General features: G+C 46.0%; 1 protein-coding gene across 2 annotated transcripts in view; it reads left to right on the forward strand.

Annotated features, from left to right (window-relative positions):
* Onecut1 (one cut homeobox 1) overlaps positions 1-23223 on the forward strand; it is a 35414-nt gene that overhangs the window by 3580 nt on the left and 8611 nt on the right. Inside the window, exon 2 of one of the 2 annotated variants that reach the window (XM_050125108.1) lies at positions 15096-15173. The exons of the other annotated variant lie outside the window; for it this stretch is intronic. Within the exon in view, the coding sequence (XP_049981065.1) occupies positions 15096-15173 (78 nt within the window). The remainder of the gene's footprint in view (positions 1-15095; positions 15174-23223) is intronic. 2 annotated transcript variants of the gene reach the window in all.

Here is a 23223-nt window from a genome sequence, read left to right on the forward strand (position 1 = left end):
CTCTGAGGCTAGCCTGTGTAGGGCACGGAAATGTGGATAAAAAGGCCGTACTCTCTCGCGAAAGTCCCATCCCACCACTTGAAGACACTCCAGACATCAGCGACACCCCACATGGTCTTCTGTCACACCCTGGAAGGAGGGACTAGTAGGTCCTGTGCTGAGTGCCTCATCCTGGAAACCTAGCCTGTCTATCCTGTGCAAAGCCCCCTGACTTCCAGATAAGAAAGCTGAGTTGGGGAGGGGCTGGTGCTTGGTGCTGGGGAGCCCAGTGAATGAAGACTAAGTTCTAGAACCTGCACACTAAAGGCATGAGTTGGGTGCTGAGCAGGTGCTCATGGGACCCAGAAGGTCACCAAAGGGTGTCTGTACACTAGGTCCAAATGACTAGCTCTGTTATTCTTGGCTCCAAGCATGTGGCCTTTTCCTAGAATGTGTGGAAAGTAGGAGGCTCAAGCTAACACGGATCCCAAGGACACTGGGTGTCCTGAGACGGATTGGAGCACCACCTCTTTCATTTTTGTTTCTGGGACATAAAGGAGTGAGAAGACTGGAACCTAAGTCTGCCATGAGGGGCAGGGTGCACATGCAAGAAACCCAGAATCATCCACTCTGCCTAGAAATCAAGGCCCATTTTTCAGTAACTAAAGAACAATCAGCCTAGTTGCTGCTGCTGCTGCTTCTTCTTCTTCTTCTTCTTCTTCTTCTTCTTCTTCTTCTTCTTCTTCTTCTTCTTCTTCCTCCTCCTCCTCCTCCTCCTCCTCCTCCTCCTCCTCCTCCTCCTCTTCTTCTTCTTCTTCTTCTTCTTCTTCTTCTTCTTCTTCTTCCCTTCTTAAGAGAAGCTTCTGATCCTTGGGAAGGTGACCAGCATGCCTCAGTGATGGAGTCTAAAGACTGATAGTCTGATGCTTTGCCTAGACAGCCACAAGACTCGGGCCGGCTCCCCATCACCAGCCACTGCAGTTTTGCTAGCTGTAGCCCTTAAGACTAAACCCTCATCTTTTCTCAAGCCCTCTGTAAGGCCTGGCCGAGTTCCCTCACTCCTGGGGGGGGGGGGAGAGGTTTCTTCAGTCCTCTCTGGGACCCGCGTTCCAAGCAGCGTGTTTGGAGGGTCAGAGTCCTCTGCACGTGGCAGTATGTTTGGGGAGGCGCCAGAAGAATGTATAAATTACAAGCGCTGGTGAAAGACTGGAGGAAATTCTCACCAAATTAACTACCTTTTAAAAATCAATATATGTTGCCTCGACGTAATGCTTGCTGCTGCTCATTAAAACGCAGCGTGACCAGACGCACGCCGCTTCTGGTCCTGAGTGGGGTGGGGAAGCTAAGCTGGGTGCCCCGCCTCTGACGTGGGCGTCTATCAAGACAGGAGGAGATTAGCTTCCAATTAAATATTCCAGAAGGCTTTGGCCCCTCGGCGGGAGCTGGCAGCACAGGAAAAGACTGCAAGAGACACCCACAAGTGAGTGCAACTAACACTGTGCACCCAGAAGGTGGTGTTGGCTCAGGTCCTCAGCCCAGGCAAGGATGTGTGCTGGGCACTCAGCCCGGCCAGAGGTGAGGAGACCTCCAGAGCCCTACGTGAAGATGGCCTGCTCTTCGGCACCCACCCGGTACTTCGCCCCCTTGCGGTCGGGTATTTGCTCCTTTGTGCTAGAGGTAGATCTAAACTAGGAGCTGGAGGGGGGTGCTCTACCTGGAAGTAGCCCTGAGAAAGTCTTGCCCAACCCAACCTGGGCCGTGTTTGCTGTGAGTGGCCTTGCGGCCTGGTTGATTGATAACTGGCTCTGCACACGTCCATTTGCTTTTGTGTTAATATTTATCCCGACCAGTGATATTTCAAGTGTCCGGTGTTGCCCCGGCAGCGAGAGCCAGGCAGGAGAGCCAGACTGGCCCCCAAAGAACCGCAGTTGTTCAATCCCAGAAGAATTCTGGGTGGAGAGACTGGTGGGGGCGGAGGGGGGACTGGGCATGAGAGATGCCAGGACTGGAAGAGCTCCTGGGGTCCAGAGTGGGAAGGGAAGGCGGCACCGCCACACCGATTCCCTGGCGCCCTGCACTGTGACTCTCCCCGTGGTGCAGCTGCTCCTAGCCCTCTGCCGCTTGAACAAAGGGCCGGCAGGGCGCGACCGACCGTGTCCGCCTTGGAGGCTGGGGTCAAGGCCTGGGATTGCTTTCTCTCAGCGTGGCTAAGGGATAACCCGTTATCAGAAGGCGACCGAGAGTCCCAGAGCCTCCAGGGATGAATGGTGGGGGTGAACTGGGGTAATCGGAACACACACACACACACACACACCAAGCGGATGTAAAGTCAAAAGGACTTGGGGACAGTCACCAGAAGGCTCTGAGCGACATCTTTCTTACAGACTATCTGTCCCCTCGGTGGGACAATAGTTGCCTTTGTGCGTTTTTTTGTTGGTGGCAACGGCATCCCATGAGAAGAGGAAGTGCAGCGAGGTTGATGGGTGCCTGTGGCGATAATTAGCGATTGTAGTTTTATTGTAGTTTTGTACCGGGTTAAGCCTGCTTTTTGAGGCTGAAGGAGACCTGGTGGCTGCGGTGTGGTAATTTTGTGGCCGGCAAAGAAGGGCGCCCACCAGAAACAAACCCCATGGCATGTTCAAAAGGTGCCTACCTATCACTCCCACTCCAGGATGCAATCCGGAGATCCTTGGATAATTCGAATGTCATCCCAAAGACCCAGGGTCAGCGTACTGCGATCACTTCAGACCCAGTCACTTAAAACTACAATAGTACAGGTAGATCGTAGCAGTAAAGCCATTCCGAAACCTAAATGTGACTATCTTTGACGTTTTTTGCCCCCTGCGAGCTCAGCAGAGTCAGGGGTGAACTGGCTTTGCTCTGGGACTTCGGAACCTTGGTTAGCTTTGCTGCAGCTGGGGTGACAGCGCAGAGGACGCTGCGCGCGCCCCCTAGTGACCGCCCGGCGAGGGGACAGGAGATAGACGTTAGGCTGGCCGAGGCTTTGTTTTAGAGCATCCTTGTCCTAAAGATTTTTTTAAAGCAGTATTTTGGTAGTAAGAAGGCGTGGAGGAGGAAGAGGATGCCTATCAAAAGCCCCCATCAAGGAAGACACGATTACCTTCCCTACCAATTACACCCCGAACTCTAACCTACCCAGAAAGGGTGACTATTCCGGTTCCATGGCGGAATTATGCTCTCTGACATATTTTTACCTAAGAGGAACGATGAGTGCAGAGGTGACCCTGGCAGTCGGAAGTCGGAAGCTGGGACCAATATAGTCCGCACAGATTAACAGTTCCTTTGTTTGGCTTGCTTCCCAGCTAACTGGCCAGAGTGAGTCAGAACACAGCCCCCAGGCCTTAAGCTTGGAAGCCTTTGTTTTCCTCTCCCGTGGAGTGAGTGAAAGGGCTGTCGGAGCCTGCAGGCATGGAACCCTGGCCCAGAGTCAGGACCCTGGACAGATCCCCGCCGCCTCGCAGCCTAAGGCTGGGCTCCATCTCTAAAGAGGCAACTGGGATGGTACAGGATTCCACGCTGCAGCAAAGAAACATTAATAGCTAATATTTAGAAGTTTTTGAGAGCGGGAGGCCCCTCCAAGAATAAACACTGGCCCTTTCGGGTCGTCAAAAAGATCAAAACCGTCGTCAAAGATCAGGGGCTGATTGGTTTGTCCCCACGTGGCGTGGCACGTGCACACCAGCATATAAAATCGGAATTTGCGTCCCTGTGGGTGTGACAAGAGTTGGATCATTAAGCTAAAACGTTCAATTCAGTCCCTTTGATCCGTGCTGGGGAAAAATCTATAGTCATCTCTAATCTACGAGGTCTTTAAGGAGGTTGTTACACTAGCTGTTTGATGTCATCATCTTCCACATCCGTGGCAAATTCAGCTAATCAAACACCCTGGTCCCCGAAGTTCTCCCAAGCAACAGTTCTTACAGAGCATACTGGTAAAAATCCATTCTTGGTTTTCTTGTCAAGAAGAGGAAATATTCAACTCTAATGGCTGTGGGTAATTTAGAAGGAGGTTCCCAGGTGTCTCACTCCTGGGCTTCCATAGTCAGTGGCAGCCACGTCCTTGAAGTGGCAATGCCCAGTGTTCTCTGTAAACTGCATATAATGAAGTATTTAAACACAGGCTCGTTTTAGTAACAACCCCAGTGGCTCAAAAGTGAAATAACTGGTTTCATTTCAGACCCTAATTAAGTACTAAGATTTCCACACTTTGGTAAAATTGAATGCCCCCCCCCAACCAAAGGTTGCTACAGAAAAAGAATCTCATGAAGTTATGTTTGTCATTGAACATATTTATAATAAAAAATTCAATCCATAGGCATCACAGATTATTCTCTGTGTGTCGACATTTGAATAAGACAAGTGAGCACCTTCAGAAGATAGCCACAGTCTGTCTACATGGAAAACATCAGTCTCACAGTCCGTGAAGAAGGAAGGTCTTATTTCAAATGTAAATTAGTTTAGTACACAGTCTTCCATTCCTATCTCATCCACTTTACAGGCTTTTATTTTAAAACTATTATATTCCCTATGATAAAGCTTACTTTCTTGCTGACGTGACAGGTGACTAGGCCAGCCATGTGACAATGTGACCATTTGATACAATCTTACAATTATTTATCAAGGTCTTAATGTTCTATCGGCAACATGGGTTTCTTCCCAAAGATGTTACAATGGAACAAATAGCTTGTAGAACATTTCCATCCCTCTAATGTGTAGATTTAATAAGACAATTCATCAGCTATGTTATACCAATGAAAAAGGAGAGAATTTAAGCTGGTTGTTCACCTTCTGTTTATTGCATGCTGCGGTAGACATTGCCATTTAATATTCTGTCTATGCCAATGGCTCATAAGTCTTACTGCACATAGAAATCACTTAAAGACTTAAACAACTACTGTCTGGCTGCAACCCCAGATATTCCAATCTAATTGAGTGGGGTGTGACCTGGGCTCCCAGGTGATCTTAATGTGCCTGGGGGTCTGGGAATCTATATGGGGTGTGGTAGTTTCCTTTGCTTTCTCCAGTGTTCTCTGTAGTGGGTTGAAATAATGTGTCTCTGATCACTTCACTGAGGTGTACTGATGCCCTGGACTCAGTTTCCCCAAGGCACTGGCCAAGCATGTTCTCCACCACTGGCCTCTGTGGACAGTTCCAGACCGCAGTCAATACACTCAGAATGTGGACATCTGACTTGCTGTCTTCTCTCTCTCTCTCTCTCTCTCTCTCTCTCTCTCTCTCTCTCTCTCTCTCTCTCGATTGGTTTTTGATTTCTTGGTTTTTTTTTTCCAAGACAGGATTTCTCTCTGTATCCTTCGCTGTCTTGGAACTCACTCTGTAGACCAGGCTGACCTAGAGCTCACAGAGATCCGCCTGCCTCTACCTCCTGAGTGCTGGGATTAAAGGCATGTGCCACCACAGGCCAGCCTAACCTCTAAAGTGTCCTTTTAACAAGGTCCATGCATCATAAAGCTCTTGAAATTAGAGAGTAAATCTTTCTTCTTGGGCTCTCAAGAAATTTTTTTTTGAAACATTCTTTCTTCTCAGATGTATAGGCAAGATTTCTCTTAATTGCTCTGCTCCAAGGAAGCAGCCAGAGTGGCAGCTAACAGACACGAAACTCCTCTCTCTCTCTCTCTCTCTCTCTCTCTCTCTCTCTCTCTCTCTCCCCCCCCCCCCCCCCCCCCCCCCCCCCCCCCCCCCCCCCCCCCCGTGTTCACTTAAACAATTATTGATGGGAAAGGCCCATCTCATTAGATGTGTTCTGCGGGGAAGCTTGGCCCTCTGGGACCCATGCCTGGAGGAAGGCCCAAAGGCCCAAGACCACCCATGCTTCCGAGGCCGATGTTCTCATCTGCCTTGGGCTCTGTTCTAACAACACCTGCCTATTATCCATACGTTACGACTACACGTACACACACACACACACACACACACACAGCAAACTGACAGAAAGCTCTGCATGTATGTTGGTGATTGAGAGCAGCTCAGTTTCCGTCAGCACCCGTGCACCCGTCGCCCTTCATTCTTTGCATATGTCCCAGGGTACCGAGTATGGACAGTTTCTGCCATAAGTCCTTTCTTTTAACATGATGATTTCATTGTCTCAAAGAGAGGTTGTCAGAGGAACACAACAAGCGATGAGCTTCACACTTTCTTTTCCTCTTGCCTTCTTAAGCAGAGGATTTGGGGGGGCGGGGGCTAAATGCGCAAGCGAGTGAAGCACGCCACCTAGTGACAGTGGCGCTCATCGCAGGCATCTTGGTGAGTGGCTGAGGAGCGGCTACCGTGATTCCAGTATTGATGGAGTCACAAAAATCGTTCATTAAGGCAATTTAATCTTTGCTATTAAATGTCCTTTCAATTCATTTGGGGTAATTAAGATGCAGTTAAAGTGATTAAATTCTAATTACTTATGCTAGAGAAAGACATATTTGTCACGCTAATGCTGTTAGACGAAGGACTCAGAAAGAAAGTTAACGTTTACTCCAAATGATGCAGCTGGAAAAATCAGTTCCTCTTTTCATCATCAATCTGGCGAGCGGGGTGATTATGTAATGGCACTCCATGCTCATTAAATAGGAGAAGTGCTGATTAAAATGGCTGCCAGGAGGAAAACTTGAGCAAGGAGTAACTCAGTATGGTATAGTCAGCACTCTTGGGCAAAATCAGTAGGTGTTCTTTCCCTCCAAGTCCTCGCCCCAAAGTAATGAACACCTGGTGAGCTTTATTCTATCATTGAAAGGGGGGTGGCACACAGAAGGCTTTTATTATCAAACCAAAGACATTGTTAAATGTAAACATTCCCCCCGAAAAAGAAGGCAGCAGTATCTTATGTAGCCTAGACCAGTCTTAAACTCATTGTGTAACCAAGGATGCCCTTGAACTTCTCATCCTCCTGTCTCCACTTCCTGGGTGCTGGGGTATGCCACCGTGCCCAGTTTATGCAGCGCTGAGGATCCAATCCAGGTCGTTCAAGCGTTTGAGGCAAGCACACGACCCAGTCAGCGCCGTCTCCAGCCCTAAAGAAATGTTCTTAAAAGGAGAATGGCTCCTTGGAGTAGAGAGGAACTGAGGCGGGTGAGCAGGAGTGGGGAGGCAGAGAATTCCCATGGTAAACATGAGCGAGCATTTCCCCTGTAGGCTGCAGGGGCCGCTTCCTGTGCAGATTCCTAGCGCTTCCCAGCTGGACTCTTTTCTCTGTAGTGAGAGAGTCAGAGATGCCTGCACTGGGTTACAAGCATGATCCATTATTATGCTCAGTCTGAAGAGCACTAAGTATCTCCTCCAAATCGGTCCCTTTTCAATGAGTTTTCCATGTCCCATTGTAAAATAGTCTCACATTATAAAGCAGAAGTTCACCGAGACTGTCCTGCCATAATCTCGCGGCCCCCAGCCTCCTAGGATAGCTTAATTATGTTCATAAAAGAGAGTTGAATTGAAACTTAAGAATTTGAAGTTTGCTTCTCTCCCCCCCCTTTTAAGGAGGTGCCTTCACATTTTCCTGAGAACGTTATCCAAGAATAAGAATCATCAATGCATTAATTGGGGATTATTTTATTTTCCTCAAGAGACCCGTGTCTCTTAGTACAGTTAACTTTGCGTATTGAAACCATAATTGAGGTTGTCTCTTTCTTCCGCTCATCCCATTGAATATCACTCCAGTGCACACCATAAGCAAAGAAGTGTGCATTACCAAATTCATCAGTCATTAAACAATTACCTTTAAAAATAAATCAATTGTTTGAATATTTAAGATCATTATGAATCAACATCATGCTGCCTTTTGAATATAATATTTTATTCATTCTTTGAGGAATTCATCCATGACATCATGCTGTCTTAAATTACTAAGTATGCAACTCTGGATTAAGAATCAAGTGCCCTAGGGAGAGGTTCATGCAGTAATTAGTTCTTAGACCTTGTCAAGTAATTTAACCTTTGTGAGCCTCCATCTCCTTAAATGTAAAATGAAGGATTTGGCCTTCAAGTCCCTCCCTGGTCTCATTTTGCCGTTGATTGCCTGCTATCGTGACTGCAGGACCATGGCAAGGCCCAGTGGACACCTTCATCTCTTGTCTCCATTTAGTGTCCTGTCCACCTAGGTTAGGATTAGACAGATGTGGGGCACGGTGCTGAGTCTGGATGGTAGTCCCTGGCTCACCTCTCTCTTCAGGTGCTCGGGAGCTAACAGCCCATGCAGTCAAGAGCATTGTCTCTTGGCACAGAAGTGCTGCAGTGTAAGATTCTACTGCCTGTGTTCCGGGGATACAAGCTGACAGGGATAACATGGATTTTCATGAACACATATACACTACCTATATGTTACCGTGGTAGTATAAATTAGCATCTTTGCTACAACAGATTTGTCGTCATCGTATACCCATGGGTCCACACGTGTCTAGTAATTCCACTCTTTGTGTAATTCCAAACTCACGGCGTTCCTGGAAATGTGAAAAGACAACTGCTGGAACCTTTACTCTGAAGAGAAAAAAAACAGAACAGTCCAATGTAAGATGTGCACATATGAAGCAGAATGTTCTTACATAAGGCAAAACTCAAAAGCAAGCAAGGCTAAACAACTATGTTTAGAGATTTGTGGATATATGATGCAGACTATTTTTTAAACATAGAAGATAAATAGGTGGATGGGTAAATAGATAGGTATGTAGATGGTAGAGAGAAGATGGTAAATGAATGATAGGCAATAAATGATAGGTGGATAGATGATAGATAGATAGATAGATAGATAGATAGATAGATAGATAGATGATAGATAGATAGATAGATTGATAGATGATAGATAGATAGATAGATAGATAGATAGATAGATAGATAGACAATAGAAGATAGGAGCCGGGTGGTGGTGGTGGTGCATGTCTTTAATCCCAGCACACAGGAGGCAGAGGCAAGTGGATCTCTGTGAGTTCAAGGCCAGCCTGGTCTACAAGAGCTAGTTCCAGGACATGCTCTAAAGCTACAGACAAACTCTGTTTCAATACACCCCCCCCCAAAAAAAATAGAAGATAGACAGACAGATAGATAGACAGAAAATGGGCATGGATGTAACCTAGTAGTGGAGTGCTTATTCAAGTATAAGCAAGCCTTTGGTTGTATCCCTGGCATCATAAAAAGAAAAACAAATTTCCTGTGTCTTTATACAACAGAGGTGTTCAAACACTCCTGTTGCATTGTTGAGTGCTGTGTGAGTTTAAGAGCTCATTTGGGGGCTGGAGAGATGGCTCAGAAATTAAGAGCACTGGCTGCTCTTCCAGAGGTCCTGAGTTCAATTCCCAGCATCCACATGGTGGCTCATAGCCATCTGTAATGAGATCTGGCACCCTCTTCTGACCTGCAGGCAGACATCCGTGCAGTTAGAACACTGTATACATAATAAATAAATCTTTTTTTTAAGAGCTCATTTTGTAACCTTTTCAGAGTCTATATACATGACACATAGTCTTTTGAAAACATTAAGTATTAAATAGTTTAAACATTGGGGAGGAAGAAGGTGGTTTGGGGAGTTTGTTTGTTTGTTTGGGGTTGTTTTTTGGTCTGACCACTCAACCTACTTTTTCTCAAATACATCCTGAGCATTCTGTATTGTCATTTTTTTCAGGACTTGATTCTTACTAGATACCAGTTTTGTCAGGGAAAGGTAGTCCATTGTGGGCAGAGTGTAGGGAGGGACAGACGGTCTGGGAAGAATTGCTGAATTCCTGAGTCTCTGCTCTAGTGCAGTCTGCTCTAGGAAGACCCAAAGGCACTGCACACTTGTCCAGGAAATAGGACTGGTGGAGAGAGACAACAGGCTGTTCATATGCTTCTTCCAGGAGCTGAGGGTGTTCAGTTCAATGTGTCTTACAGGAAGAAGTCTAGGTGTAGTGAAAGAAAACTTCTAAAGACCTAGAGAATGTGATGGGATTAAGTCCGAAATCAGGACGGCAGGAACAGAATGCATGGAGCCTGAGCTAAAATCCCTCTGTAGTTGTTTGTTCGTTTGTTTTTAAACAATTTTCTCTCATGTAGCCCAGGCTGATCTCTGGCTCACTCTGTAGCCCAGGCTAGCCTTGAGCCTCTCATCTTCCTGCCTTCACCTCCCCAGTGCTGAAACTACAGGCTTGAGTTGCCCATACCTTTTGTTCTCTACAGATTTCTTGGATCTGAATTATTAGATCTGGCAGCTTCTTCCCTCAGCTCAGCAACACCTTCCCATCAGCAACAAAAGCATCTTCCAGTCTCTGACTTCAGTAATGGAGAACAAAGTACCATACATCTCACACTCCTCCAGGGGAGAATATCAGATTGGTAGAAAAGTAGAGGAAAGGAAAGATTCCCAGGTGTGGCGTGATGTAGCAATGCATGTCTGTATCCCCTGCAGCCTAAGGCTGAGGCAAGAGAACCAGGAAGAAGTTCAAGGCCAGTAGAGCTATGTAAGACCCTGATTTTTAAAAAGTTGGTCCTGGGAATTTAATACCAAGTGACTTTTATTTATTCTCTTACTTCTGGAATAGCCCACAGCCTTGTTCGGTGAGCGCAGGGACCGTATATAAAATCTCTAACTTCTTTTCATCTCTTTCAATTCTAAAGTACACTCATGATTTCAAGATCCCTGTAGGAAGAGATAATCAAATGCACGCTTTTCCAACTTGAAAGCTATCCTGATTCTGTGCCTCCTTTCTTCTCTGGGTGAGTCTGAGAGACCAGCAGCATCACCTAGGAACTCTGCGGTTAGCCCTGACCTCCTGCATCTAAGTCTGCATTTTCACAGGGTCCCCAGGAGGTTCCTATATGTGTACAGTCTGAGAAGGACTATAGAAAAGCCTTCAGCATGTTCCTATTCCTTTATTTGCCCAAACACTGACTGGCTAGAGACACTCATGCACCAGGCACTGGACAAAATACAGACACACAAAAGAGGAACCTTAAAAGATAGAGACCTTGTGTGTCTGTGCAAGGTCAGGGGCCTCTGGGAGCCAGGGCTAAAGGCAGCTCTGGCCAGTTGTGAAATGAAACAATCAGGTTCGTGATTTTGAAAGCATCCTGGAATGGAGGGGGCAGATGAACAGCTGAGTAGTAGCTAAGAGACATGGGCTGCAAACATGGGGGTGGGGAGTAAAGTCTGAGAGCTCCATCTAAAGTAAGATGGAACAGGCATTCTGGGTGCGGGTCTGGTGGGGAGTAACTCCTGTGACCCTGCCTTGGGAAGATGGGCATTTGGGTACCTTTACCCACAGAACAACTGTGATGGTGTCCTTCCCACCCCAGCCAATCGCTGCCTCCGACGACATAGGGCTCATAGAGAACCAATGCAAGGGATCAGATACACCCACCCTTGTTGTTAGAGGAACAAAAGTAACCCTAAGAATGGGGCACCAATCTGTCAGCTAAGACTACATATGTGTGTGCGGTGGGCAAGTGCTGGCAAGTCTTGGTTGAGTTGTGAGTCACCCTGTGGTGGGAACAGCACTCTAAATACAAGCATTATTTCATCAGAAAGAGAATTCTGCTTTTCTTTAATCAAGTTGTCTTAGTTTGCTTTCTACTGCTGTGATAAAATACTATCCAGAGCCAAACTGGGATAGGCATGGTGGTGCATGCCTTTAATCCCAGCACCCGGAAGGCAGAAGCAGTCAGATCTCTTGTGAGTTCCAGGGCAGCCCACCCTTATTAAAATACAAAACAAACTTGGGAGAGAAAAGAGTTTGTATTACAGCTTCCAGTGCATCATGAAGGAAAGTCAAGGGAGGAATTAGAGGCAGAGAAGAAAACAGAAACTTAGGAGGGAATGCGGCTCACTGCTTACTGTCACTAATTCATAGATTGCTCAGCCTGCTTTCTTACACAACCAGGACCACCTGGCCAGGGGTGTTCATGATGGGCTGAGCCCTCCCACTATTAGTCAAGAGAATTTCCCTTGGACTCGTCTCTGGGCCGGTCTGATAGAGGAATTTTCTCCAGAGATTCTTCCTCCCAGATCACCCTGGCTTATGTCTAGTTCACAAAACTACCCAGTACCTGAGTTATTTGCATGATTGTCCCATGAGCCCCAAAATGAAAGGATTGTTTCCAATTAATAAATATGCATTTTCATATATGTCTTATAATGATAATTTTTAAAAAGTTAAACATAAGTAGGCATTTAAAGTTTTCTTCCTAACCCGTTCTCCTGTTATTAAGGTTGTTTCTATACTTTTGTGTGTTTTCAAGTACTCCGTACTAACGCTAATAATATAACACCTTAAATTTCGGTATGTATCCCATCAGGAAGAGCTGGAAGGATATTCACACACCAAAACGGTTGGTTGTCTGTACAGGGATGCGGGGTGAGGCAGGGGACTTCTGACCTGATTCTTCTGTGCTCTCCAAGGAGAATGTGTGTGTGTGTGTGTGTGTGTGTTCACGTGCATGTGTGCGTGTGTGTGTGTGTGTGTGTAGGGTGGGTGGTCTTTGTAAATAATTAAAGGCTTCTTCATCCCTCCATCTAGAAGTTTCTAGGGGAAGTGGAGAATGCGTCTTGTTTTAATTCTTTTGACTGACTTTTAATTCTTTCAACATTTCTAGAAATGTTTATTTCCACATCAGGCAGTGTCCCAGTGCAGCAGGCTGAGTGACAAAGTAGTGAAGTGGTGTACAAGGTGACCATGCTCTAGGGAGGTGGAAAGTGGTCCCAACTTCAACAGGGTTTCCTCTATTCCAGGTTATCTTTGAAAAGCTACCCAGGGGCTAGAGAGACAGCTCACAGGCTAAGAGAGCATACCTGCAGTACCCATGTCAACTGGCTCACAATCACCTGTAACTCTAGCTCTGGGGAATCTAATGCCCTCTTCTGGCCTCCACAGGCACTGCATCCGCATACACACACACACAGAGGCACAGAGGTATACACAGAATTAAATATAAAATATATAAATAAAAATGTCTCGTGTTATTACATTTACAGTGGAATATTTGAGAACACACACATGAAAGAATAACAGAGGACATAATAATCCCTAGTAATTCCACCATTTCCCCTTCCCAAACTAATATGAGTAGCCTTCCTTCCTTCCTTCCTTCCTTCAATAGCTATGTAAAGATAAGGATGCTCACAATCAGCAAGACCACACCGCACACATTCTGCCTTTGCTCTCAGAGAGCTTAATGCCAGAAAACATTTATGAATCTTCTATTTTATAGTTGTGCTATAATTTATTTAATCAATCTCCTATTTTTAGACATTTACATTGGTCTATAAACTGCTCAGGGAAATAAAGTTTTATGGTTTTATATTTTAGAAGTGTCATAATTCACATGTCCTCGCCAACAACCCTCCCTATCCTTGAAGATTTCACTGTATTTAGGGCTTTTGCATTTTTGAATGACACAGCAGCCTGCAGTATTATAGACGAAGTTTTACCAAAGATTTGATTTTCAAGATGTTTTTCCCTCTAAGCATTTGATGCCCATATTGAAACTTTAGAAAATATAAGATTATAACAAAGAAACAGGGCAAAATTGTTCATTATTCTAAAACCAAGAGAGAATACCTTTCTATATATTGGATTCGTTCTTTCTTGCTTGAAAACGCTGTAACACTGTTGTTAATTCTTTGAGAATTTCCTACACTGGATTTCAATCATATCACCCACACCCACTTCTCCTAACTCCTCCCAGATTTTCCTTACTCTCCTTACCCTCCAAACTTCATGGCCTCTATTTAAAAAAAAACCCAGAGTCCAATTTATGCTGCCCACAATCTCATGGGTGTGAGGCCATCTACTAGAAACAGCAACCCAACCAAGGACCCCACACTTAAAGGGAACTAACTCTCCCTCCCCCAGAAGCTGTCAACAGTTCATAGCTCCTCAGTTAGGGGTGAGGGCTTGGGAACCCCTTCCCAGGCCATGCTGGAGTGTTGGCTGGTTGGACTTGTGCAGGTTTTCTCTTGGCAGCCATAGCTGCCATGAGCGCGTGAGTGCAGGGGTCCTGCCACGTCCACAAGACGCTGTTTTGCTCCAGTCCTCCCTGACCTCTGGAGCCCACATGCTTTCCTTCTAGCTTTTTAATGGCACGTGTGTAAATGGGCACTTGCCACAGGTCGGATAACCTGAGTTCAATCTCCTGGACCCTCATGGTGGGAGGAGAAAACCAACTTCCCTAGTTTTCCTCTGACCTCTACCTGCTCTCTCTCTCTCTCTCTCTCTCTCTCTCTCTCTCTCTCTCTCTCTCTCTCTCTCACACACACACACACACACACACACACACACACACAAATACAATACAATAAAAAGAAAAGTCGTATATAAACTATACCTTAAGTTTTTATTTTATTACAAAATTAACTTGATAGAGTATTCACAATCAAACATGCCTCGGTGTCATTAAATACCATTCAGGAGAACAGAAGCTGTTTAAATCTTCATTTGAAACTCATTCCAGATTATGAAAATCTGCAAAGATATATAGAACAAAGGCTATCAGGGTTCCCTCCTCACCAGTGAACACTGACCAGTGGTTAGTGTCCAAATTGCTTCATGTTTGCTCTCTTCCCATGTAGGTTTATTTTCCTTGAAGGCAGGCTACATCCATCATGGCCCCTTACCTCAAAATACCTAAGTGTTTTTCTAAGGACGGGGGAATATTCTCAAGTTCGGTCACTGCTCAACTTTGTCGGGTGACTCTGTGGTGTCCTCAGAGCATGGTTCTCCAGCACAGAACTCCATCTCGGATTCTGCTGCCACAGCACTTTTGCTTCCTTTACCGTCAAATGCTCCTCTTCCATCCTCCTCTATCTTTTACCAAGCTTGCACGTTTGAGGAATGCAATTCTCCTTTAAATTTTTATGTTTTGTTTGCATTCATTCATTCATTCATTCGTTTGTCTGTTTGTAGGTGTGTATGCATGTGTGTATGTGTTGGGGTGCGAGCATGCCAGAGCACCTACGTGGAGGCCAGAGGACAATTTGTAGAAGTTGGGTCTCTCTTTCCAACATGTGGGTCCCAGAAATTGAACTCCGGTCAAGTTACCTTTATGATCAGCCCCCTTAGAATTCGCTCGTTCTCCTGTGTGTGCTTCTGTTTCCTCGTGTTCCATTGAGCTTCTGCTCTCTTACCCAGAAAGCGGCATGGGTGGCAGTGTGCCTTCTCTGAGGATCACATCTGGAGGCCCCCAACTGTCTGTTCCCCACTTACCTGGTGAGTGTGTTTTCTTTACCCAAAGTCTTGTCTAATTCCTTTACTGTGTAATCACTGGACCTTTTTCCCTTCCTTCCAATTTTAAAAAAAAATCCGTGGGTGATATTTTAAGCCAGTGCATTAGTCTACTTCTCAGAATTCTCTATCTAGTGCCAGGCGGTGGTGGTGCACGCCTTTAATCCCAGCACTCGGGAGGCAGAGGCAGGTGGGTCTCTGTGAGTTCGAGACCAGCCTGGTCTAGTTCCAGCTAGTTCCAGGACAGGAACCCAAAAAAAAAAATTTTTTTTTTTAAAAAAGAATTCTCTATCTATTTAGCACCTGCTGAGCTTTGTCTGGTCTAACTTTCCATCCTCAGCATTTCTGCACGTTGGGCAGGCAGTCCTCAGCCTTCTCTCTCTCTCTCTCTCTCTCTCTCTCTCTCTCTCTCTCTCTCTCTCTTACCCGTTACCCGTTTACTGTTGGTGTGGACTCACACGTTCCTTTTTTTAATCAACAATTTGCAATGTGTTACTTGCTTTTAATTATTTTGGAGCTCAAGCTGTCCCAGATGTGACCGATGGGAGTCCCTTTAACATCCTTGGATGATGTGAGCCCTTTCTATGTTCTGTGACATGTTCTCATTATTTTTTGAAAACTTTCCAACATAAAAAAAGATATTCCAAGATCATCTAGTACCCTCCTTTCTCCAAGCTTTGGATTCGCCCCTTCTCTGATGAACCGTGGCTTATGCTGGCTGATAAGGCGTTAGAGACTGAGAAGAGCTGAGTACTATGTATGCATGAGCTTTTAGCATGGCTTTGTTTCTCCACTCTCTCAGGTAAAGCTGGGAAGAATATATACACATAGCTATGCATAGACGCATTCATGAATATCATTAACATTTATATTTGTGTTACCTTCATTTATTTTATGTGTATATGCTTGTACTCATGAACATACGTACATGATATGACTTGGGTAAAGTTCAGAGGACAACATATAGTAACCAGTTCTCTCCTTCCACCATGTGGGTCCTGGAGATGAAACTAAGGTTTTCAGATTTGATGACATGCTCATTTACCCTTTGAGCCATCTTAATGGCTGTGTGTGTGTGTGTGTGTGTGTGTGTGTGTGTAAAATCATAAATTTATATCAATATCTGCACCCACACATTTGTGAAATATTCCCATGAATTTTTTGCTGTTCCTCGTGCCCTATTTATATATCCTTCAGGCTACAGTCAGAAGTCTGACACCCAATTATCAATTATCATTATATTCCTCTCATGTGTTTGTGTGCATTGTGCGCATGTATGCGTGTGCATGCACGCATGCACACACACACACACACACACACACACACACACACAACGTTTGTTTGATCCTGTAGCAGGTTTGTTTCCAAGCCTGTTTTTTGATAGGAGTAACTCTCAGCTCTTCTGTCAAGCGTACCCACTGCATCACTTGGCTTCTTCTAAACCCCGCTGAACCACATAAGTGCTGTCCACAAGCACGATTCCAATTCTTGGTCTAAAGATATGGCTCTGTTGGTAGAGTGCTGGGTTTTTCCCCCAGCAGTGCACAAACTGGACATCGTAATTCCAACACTTGGGAGGTACAGGCAGAAGGATCAGAAGTTCTGGCTCATTTTCAGATACATAGCAAGCTTGAGGTCAAACTAAGCTACAAAAGACCCTGTTTAGGAGGGAAAAAAATCCAATTGTTTTCTTCTGTACCCTTAACTAGGCATATATTAATCGTTACACTCCAGACTTAGCAAAGCCGATCATAGTGTATCTTAGCCTTCTGGGGCCTGGAGCCTCAACTTGCACACACTGTCTGTGACAGGTGTGGTTACTTTACTCTCAACTCCTTTGGGGGTCACAGACCAGCTTAATTCCTCTGCACCTTCTGCCTCTCCAGCTCCATCCTGCCCACTTGCTCCCTGCCTGCCCTTGAACTGCCTTCTGATTCAGGGCATCTCAACTTCCTTCTTCACAAGGACTCAGCTGACTTTTACTGATTTCTTTTCCCTTATTTCTTTTTGGATTTATTTATTTTATTAGCTTATGTGTAAGAGTGTTTTCCCTGCGCACATGTGTGCGCGTGCATGCGTGTGTGTGTGTGTGTGTGTGTGTGTGTGTGTGTGTGTGTACACTTGGTGCCTGCAGAGGCCAGAAGAGGGTAGTGAATCAGAGGGGACTGGAGTTACAGTTTTGTCACCACTGGGGTGCTGGGATTCAAATACAGGTCCTCTGCAAGAGCAACGTGTGCTCTTGAGCACTGAGCTGACTCTCCAGCCCTCCGCTGATTCTTCTAGTGCCACTTTAGAAATAGCTCCTCAGTAGTGGTGACCTGGTTCAAGGGGAACTGCACAGGAAAAGGATTTTAGAAATTTGATACTAAATTTTGTCTCAAGTGTCTCTACTTTATACAGGCCCACATCAAGCTCATTTATATAACAAGAATGACAAAAAAGTTAAAATCTGTGGTCTAGCCTTTTTATTTTTCTCTTTCTTTCTTTATTTCTTTCTTTCTTTTTTCTTCTTTTCCTCCCTCTCCTCCTCCTCCTCCTCCTTCTCCTCCTCGTTCTTCTTCTTCTCTATATAACAGATTGTGTCCACTCTAGTGGGAGAGATTGATGTGAGGTTCTCTGTTATCACAGGAATCAACAGTTTTCCCTGGGACAGAGAAGGCGTAGAAGAAAGGGAAATGCTGGAATTTGGTCTTAGCTGTATAAGGAATTCTTTCTATGGAAAGAAGGGAAACAAGCATCCTGGCTGGAGGAAACAGTGTAGACAAAGGTGTAGACGCGCGAATGTGCTTAGTGCATCTAGGCACAGCCTCCAAGCAGTGCCGCGGGCATGGTGGGTATGGTGGGCGTGGTAGACATGGTGGGTGTGGTGGACGTGGTGGGCAGTGAGTGGGTGGGCAATAGGAGAGAAAGATGAAGAGTGTTGAGGTCCGAGTATCAAGATGCTTGGACACTGAGGTAGAGCAGTCATTGCGCTTTCTTCTTGTGCTTCAGGAGACTTCGGTGAAGTTAATTTTTCGTGCGCATTATTGGCATATTATAGACATTTGCAATGTGGATATAAAGGCGTCTTTCCAGAAATACAAACAAGGCAGACTTCACTTGTTTGAAATTAACTATAGGAGATTATTTTAATTAAAAACTTTTGCGTATATATCATATACATTTATGTACACAACAGTGCACAGCCATGCTGTCTGTACTCAGAGGCCAGAAGAAGACATCAGATGCCCAGCTCCGTCACTCTTTACTCCCTTGAGACAGTCTCTCACTGAACCTGGAGCTAGACTGGCAACTAGTAAGTCCCAACAATTCCCTTGCCTCCACAGCACTGGGGTTACAGGCATATACTGTTACATCCATCTTTTTGCGTGAGTGTTGGGGATTCAAACTCAGGTCCCCATGCTTGTAGAGCAAAAGTTCTTACCTGCTGAGTCATCTCCCTTCCCAGGACAGTGTAGTTTTTATAGTTCTGTATAGATATATACATGTGTGTGTATCACTTTTATGACTACTACAAAATATATAGTACTAATTATAAAAAGTGAATCAATAAATTTTACAATTCACAATAGGCCTACATGAGCTAAAATGCAAAGTAAGCATGTGGTCCATCAGGTCAGCTGTATATCTTAACTGACTTGTAGAACAAACATCGTAACTTAGAACCACACCAATTACTGAACTCCCAGTGATAGAAGGGTTTTTTTAATATTTTTAAATTATGTGTATGTATGTGGACATAAAATCCTCAGTTTCCCCATCTCTCCTCTTCCACGTGGATGCTAAAAGGGCTTCTTTTCCTAGTATGCCCCACGTCATGCTCCTCTCTGCTTACAGGACTAAGGCTGAGGTTGAGATACGTGAACAGTGAGACGGGGACTAGGGAACAGAGAGGCTGACCAGCGGATCCAAGAGATGGCAGTTCAACTCATACTTCTTGAGTTCATTCTTTTCTGGGTTGGGGAGAGGGTTGAGACAGGATCTTGTAATGTAGCCTGGGCCTGCCGCCCTCAACGATCCCCACAACCCAACTTCCTAAGTGTTGTCTGTCTTTCCAGGCGTGTGCCACCAGGCTGGGCTCAAGCTGTCCATACCTTACACAGAGATCTGTCAGTATGTGACAGGCTCCGCCCTGCCTGCCATGCCCCAAGGTCATAGTGGTTGTTGGTATTATCAGGTAACGGAGCTACATTTCACTTTTTCCCTGGAAGAACTTGGCTCAGGTTGCCAGAAGGATTTTCTTAGCTCTGCAGCAGAATTGAGGCTTCTGGCACAGGCGTGCTTTTCTTGCAATGGGCCCTCCCAGACCCCTCTGAATTTACAGCACATACACCCTGAAAGAGAGCTTCTCCCTATCCACAACTCTGCTGTGTTCTAGCCAACCCTGGGACAGATATATTAAGGACACCAACCAACTCATTCAAACAGTCGGTCTACAACTGTAATGCAAAAGTAGAAACTCAGCTTCAAAGAGCTAGGACACACGGTAACGCATGTGTGTGTGCACAGATACTTTAAGATTTGGTTTGACTACTTTTAATTAGATTTATGTGGATGTCTATGTGTAGGTGTGCATGCGTGCAGTTGCCTCCTAGCAAAGCTTACAAGTGCCCCAGAGGTAAACGTACAGAGGTGAGCCACCTGACACGGGCTCTGGGAATCAAACTCAGGTCCCCTACAAGAGCAGCGTGTGCCTTCAACTGCTGACTCATCCCTCCAGCCTCTATTTTTAATGGCTCAGCAGTCTAGAAGACACAATGTTGAGCTGTTAATGGAGCCTGTGGTGCTTGTCATTATATTGTATTCATGATTCATGTGGAGCAAGCGGTTGCCTTACCACCTTCATCTGCATGAGATTGAATCCGGACTAGCTGATTGCAGAGCTGTGGTTGGCTTATTTTGTTGTTGCCATTGTTATTCGTTCATTGGAGGAGGACAGGATCTCCCTTTGTGGCCCAGTGTGGCCTTGGACAGATTGTAGGTGTGTACCACACGACTCAGGGCTTATTTGCTCTTCTCCAAAAACCGCAAAGGAGTCTGGGGATGCAGTCAGTGGGCAAAGTGCTTTTGTGGCATGCATGAAGCTAGGATCGATCCCCAGAACTACACAAATGGGATGTGGTGGCACATATTCCTGGGAACCCCAAACTTGAAAGGTAGAAAGAAGCAGGAGGATCTCCAATCCTCGCTCTCGGTTACACGGTGAGTCCCAGATCAGCCTAAGAAATTAAATCCTGTCCCAAACAAACAAGCAAACAATAAGAACAAGAAATTGAAAATCCATACAGGTCATAGATGGTACAATGGAAGTCATTGGAGGAGCTAACCACCCGACGGAGAGAAGGATGACCTTGGACATTATTTAATTAAGGTCATAATAGACTTTGGGAAGCAGAAGAGGAGCTTCAGCTCTGAGTGGTAGTCCCAGGGTCCTCAGAGGCCTTGCCATGCTCTCTGCTCAGTGAAAGAGGTCTCCAGGGTCTGTCGGGTTCATAACAGAAGCTCAGGTCAGCAAAGACGTGAGCGTAGTGTCTAGCACGCTGACTAAAGGAGGAAGGAGTCAGGCGGTGGCGGCACATGCCTTTAATTCCAGCACTTGGGAGGCAGAGGCAGGCGGATCTCTGTGAGTTCGAGACCAGCCTGGTCTACAAGAGCTAGTTCCAGGACAGGCTCCAAAGACACAGAGAAACCCTGTCTCGAAAAAACAAAAACAAAAACAAAAAAAAAAAAACCTGATTATCATCCTGGGAAGTAAGAAACCCACTGTAAACAGGGACATTAGGCTAAAAGAACAATAAGGGACCTGCACAGAATTGCATCTTTAGTGGCCCAGGACTAGCCACTGTATCTTCTGAGACCAGGTTTATCTAACAAGTATTCCATGTCCATCTGGCTTTGTTTTGTTTTGTTTTATTTTTTGTTTTTCGAGACAGAGTTTCTCTGTGGAGCTTTGGTACCTGTCCTGGAACTAGCTCTTGTAAACCAGGCTGGCGTTGAACTCCCAAGTGCTGGGATTAAAGGCATGCGCCCCCATCGCCTGGCTCCCCATCTGACTTTGTAAATGTCCCCCAGGCCAAGATATCCATGCCCACAGATTCCCAGACAGATTCCTGGTAAACTTTTACACAACTCAGCCAACACTTCAGACTTACTTTATGTTTAATGTATGTGTTTGTGTGTGTGTCTTGTGTGGGTAGACACGCTCGAGTACGGTGCCTGCAGAGGCCCAAAGCCGGTATCCGATCTCCTGGAGATGGAGTTAGAGGCAACTGTGAGCCAACGGATGTGAGTTGAGAGCCAGCTCCCAGCCCCTGCCAGAGCACTAGGAGCTCTTAATGCTGAGCCAGCTCCCAGCCCCATCAGTCAACACTTTCCAGGCTCGATAGGGCTTTGGGTCCTTAAGGAAGGAAAATAGACAAGGTGGTGTTAAGACACAGGCCCGGAGCTAGTTCTGGGGTGCTGTTACACATCATGCTCATAAAATGTGTTCCAGGGAAAAGCGCCTTAAAGTCTAGGTAGTAAGGAACTGCGTGTGTCTTATCCCTGCAGTTCTAGAATATGGGAAAAAATAAACTGGAAGGAGCACACTCAACACACTCATGCTTGAATATCCCAACAATGTCAAGCATCTATAAACGGTCCTTCCTGGCCACTCCCAGTTTCCTCCTGTGATCTCATAGGTCAGCGACAGCTCATAGACCAGCTCAAGGGCAGCCAACCACATTGAGAAGTACTCCTCCAAGGGAAACAAGTCCTAAAATTCCCTGCAGAGAGGGCTTCCTGACAGCGTGAGCTGGGCACATTCCCATGTTACAGGCTTGGGGTAGTGGTGGCATCCGAATTAAATAACAGCCACACTTGATCATTTAGTGTCTCCAAACTGGCCTGACCTCACAACTCTGTTCACAGAAGACTCATATTTTTCAAAACATGTTTGGCTCTGCTTCGCATATTGTAGGCAAAGCAAGACCCCAGCCATTACGCCTCTGGCCTTTCCCCACCGTGAACTCCCACTCCTCCGACCTCCGTTCCCTGAGTGCTGTAATTACAGATGTGTGCTACCTGAACATGACTTCCCAACGTGCACAATCCATGCCTACTTCCGCCTCCTGCACAGTGCTCATATGAGTACTTCAAGGCCACACCCCTGAAGATCAAAGCTACCCGTGTGGCTGAGGCATCTCCCACCTCAATTTCCCACAGAATCCTGAAGGCACGTTGGCTTGCCTCCTTCCTGGAGGGGACTCAAACTGGGACTTCGTGTATCTTCAGTAACCCCCAAACCCAGTTCTGCCCCCGTCCCACCGCCTGTGTCTGTCTGGCGTGTGCCTTCCTACGGGAGTACTTCCCTGCACTGCAGTGTCCCTGGCCCCTTGTTCCTGGTTCATGCCCCCCCCCCCCCATGCATGTGTGGCGACTCAGACCCCTAGCTGCAGTTTTCCTGCTTTGACCTGGGTTGTCTCTATGCCGCAATGTCTCCCAAAGCATTTCTCTCATTCATATGGTCTCTCAAGGACTCTAACAGTTATAATTCTACATAAGCTTCCAGAAGTATGACTTTATCTCGGCCGGTTGGTTCTCTTCTCCTCTGGTAACCTCATGAGTCCACGCGAGCTTGTCTGTTCTCTGTTCTATTGGTACCACGACCTTCGTATTTGGCAATTCTGACACTTGCTATGTTCTCTGTAGATATAAGCACGCACACTTACAGGTACCATCTCTAATAACCCCACAGGCTCTAAGCTCCCCTTCCAGCCTGCACTTCTCAGGATGCCCTAGTGAGAGGGGGCGGTAAGAGGCTAGCCAGGTCCCAGTGCACCTCCCAGTCTCTGACCTTGCAATATCTACAGCTCTTGAAACCCCGGGGCAAAATATACTGACCCATGTCCCCCTGATGGGTAGCATATGATTTATGATTAGACATACTCCACCACAGAGGGTTTGGGTCGAATGGCTCTGAGAAACAGATAGGCTAGCGTACATTGTGAGTCTTGGGGAAGAGACTCTGTGGGTAAGGGTTCTTCTCTAAGTGCTC

Source organism: Alexandromys fortis, unplaced genomic scaffold, assembly GCF_014885135.2.
Source record: "Alexandromys fortis isolate MF-2015 unplaced genomic scaffold, M_Fortis_MF-2015_v1.1 scaffold_22, whole genome shotgun sequence".
Taxonomy (NCBI): domain Eukaryota; kingdom Metazoa; phylum Chordata; class Mammalia; order Rodentia; family Cricetidae; genus Alexandromys; species Alexandromys fortis.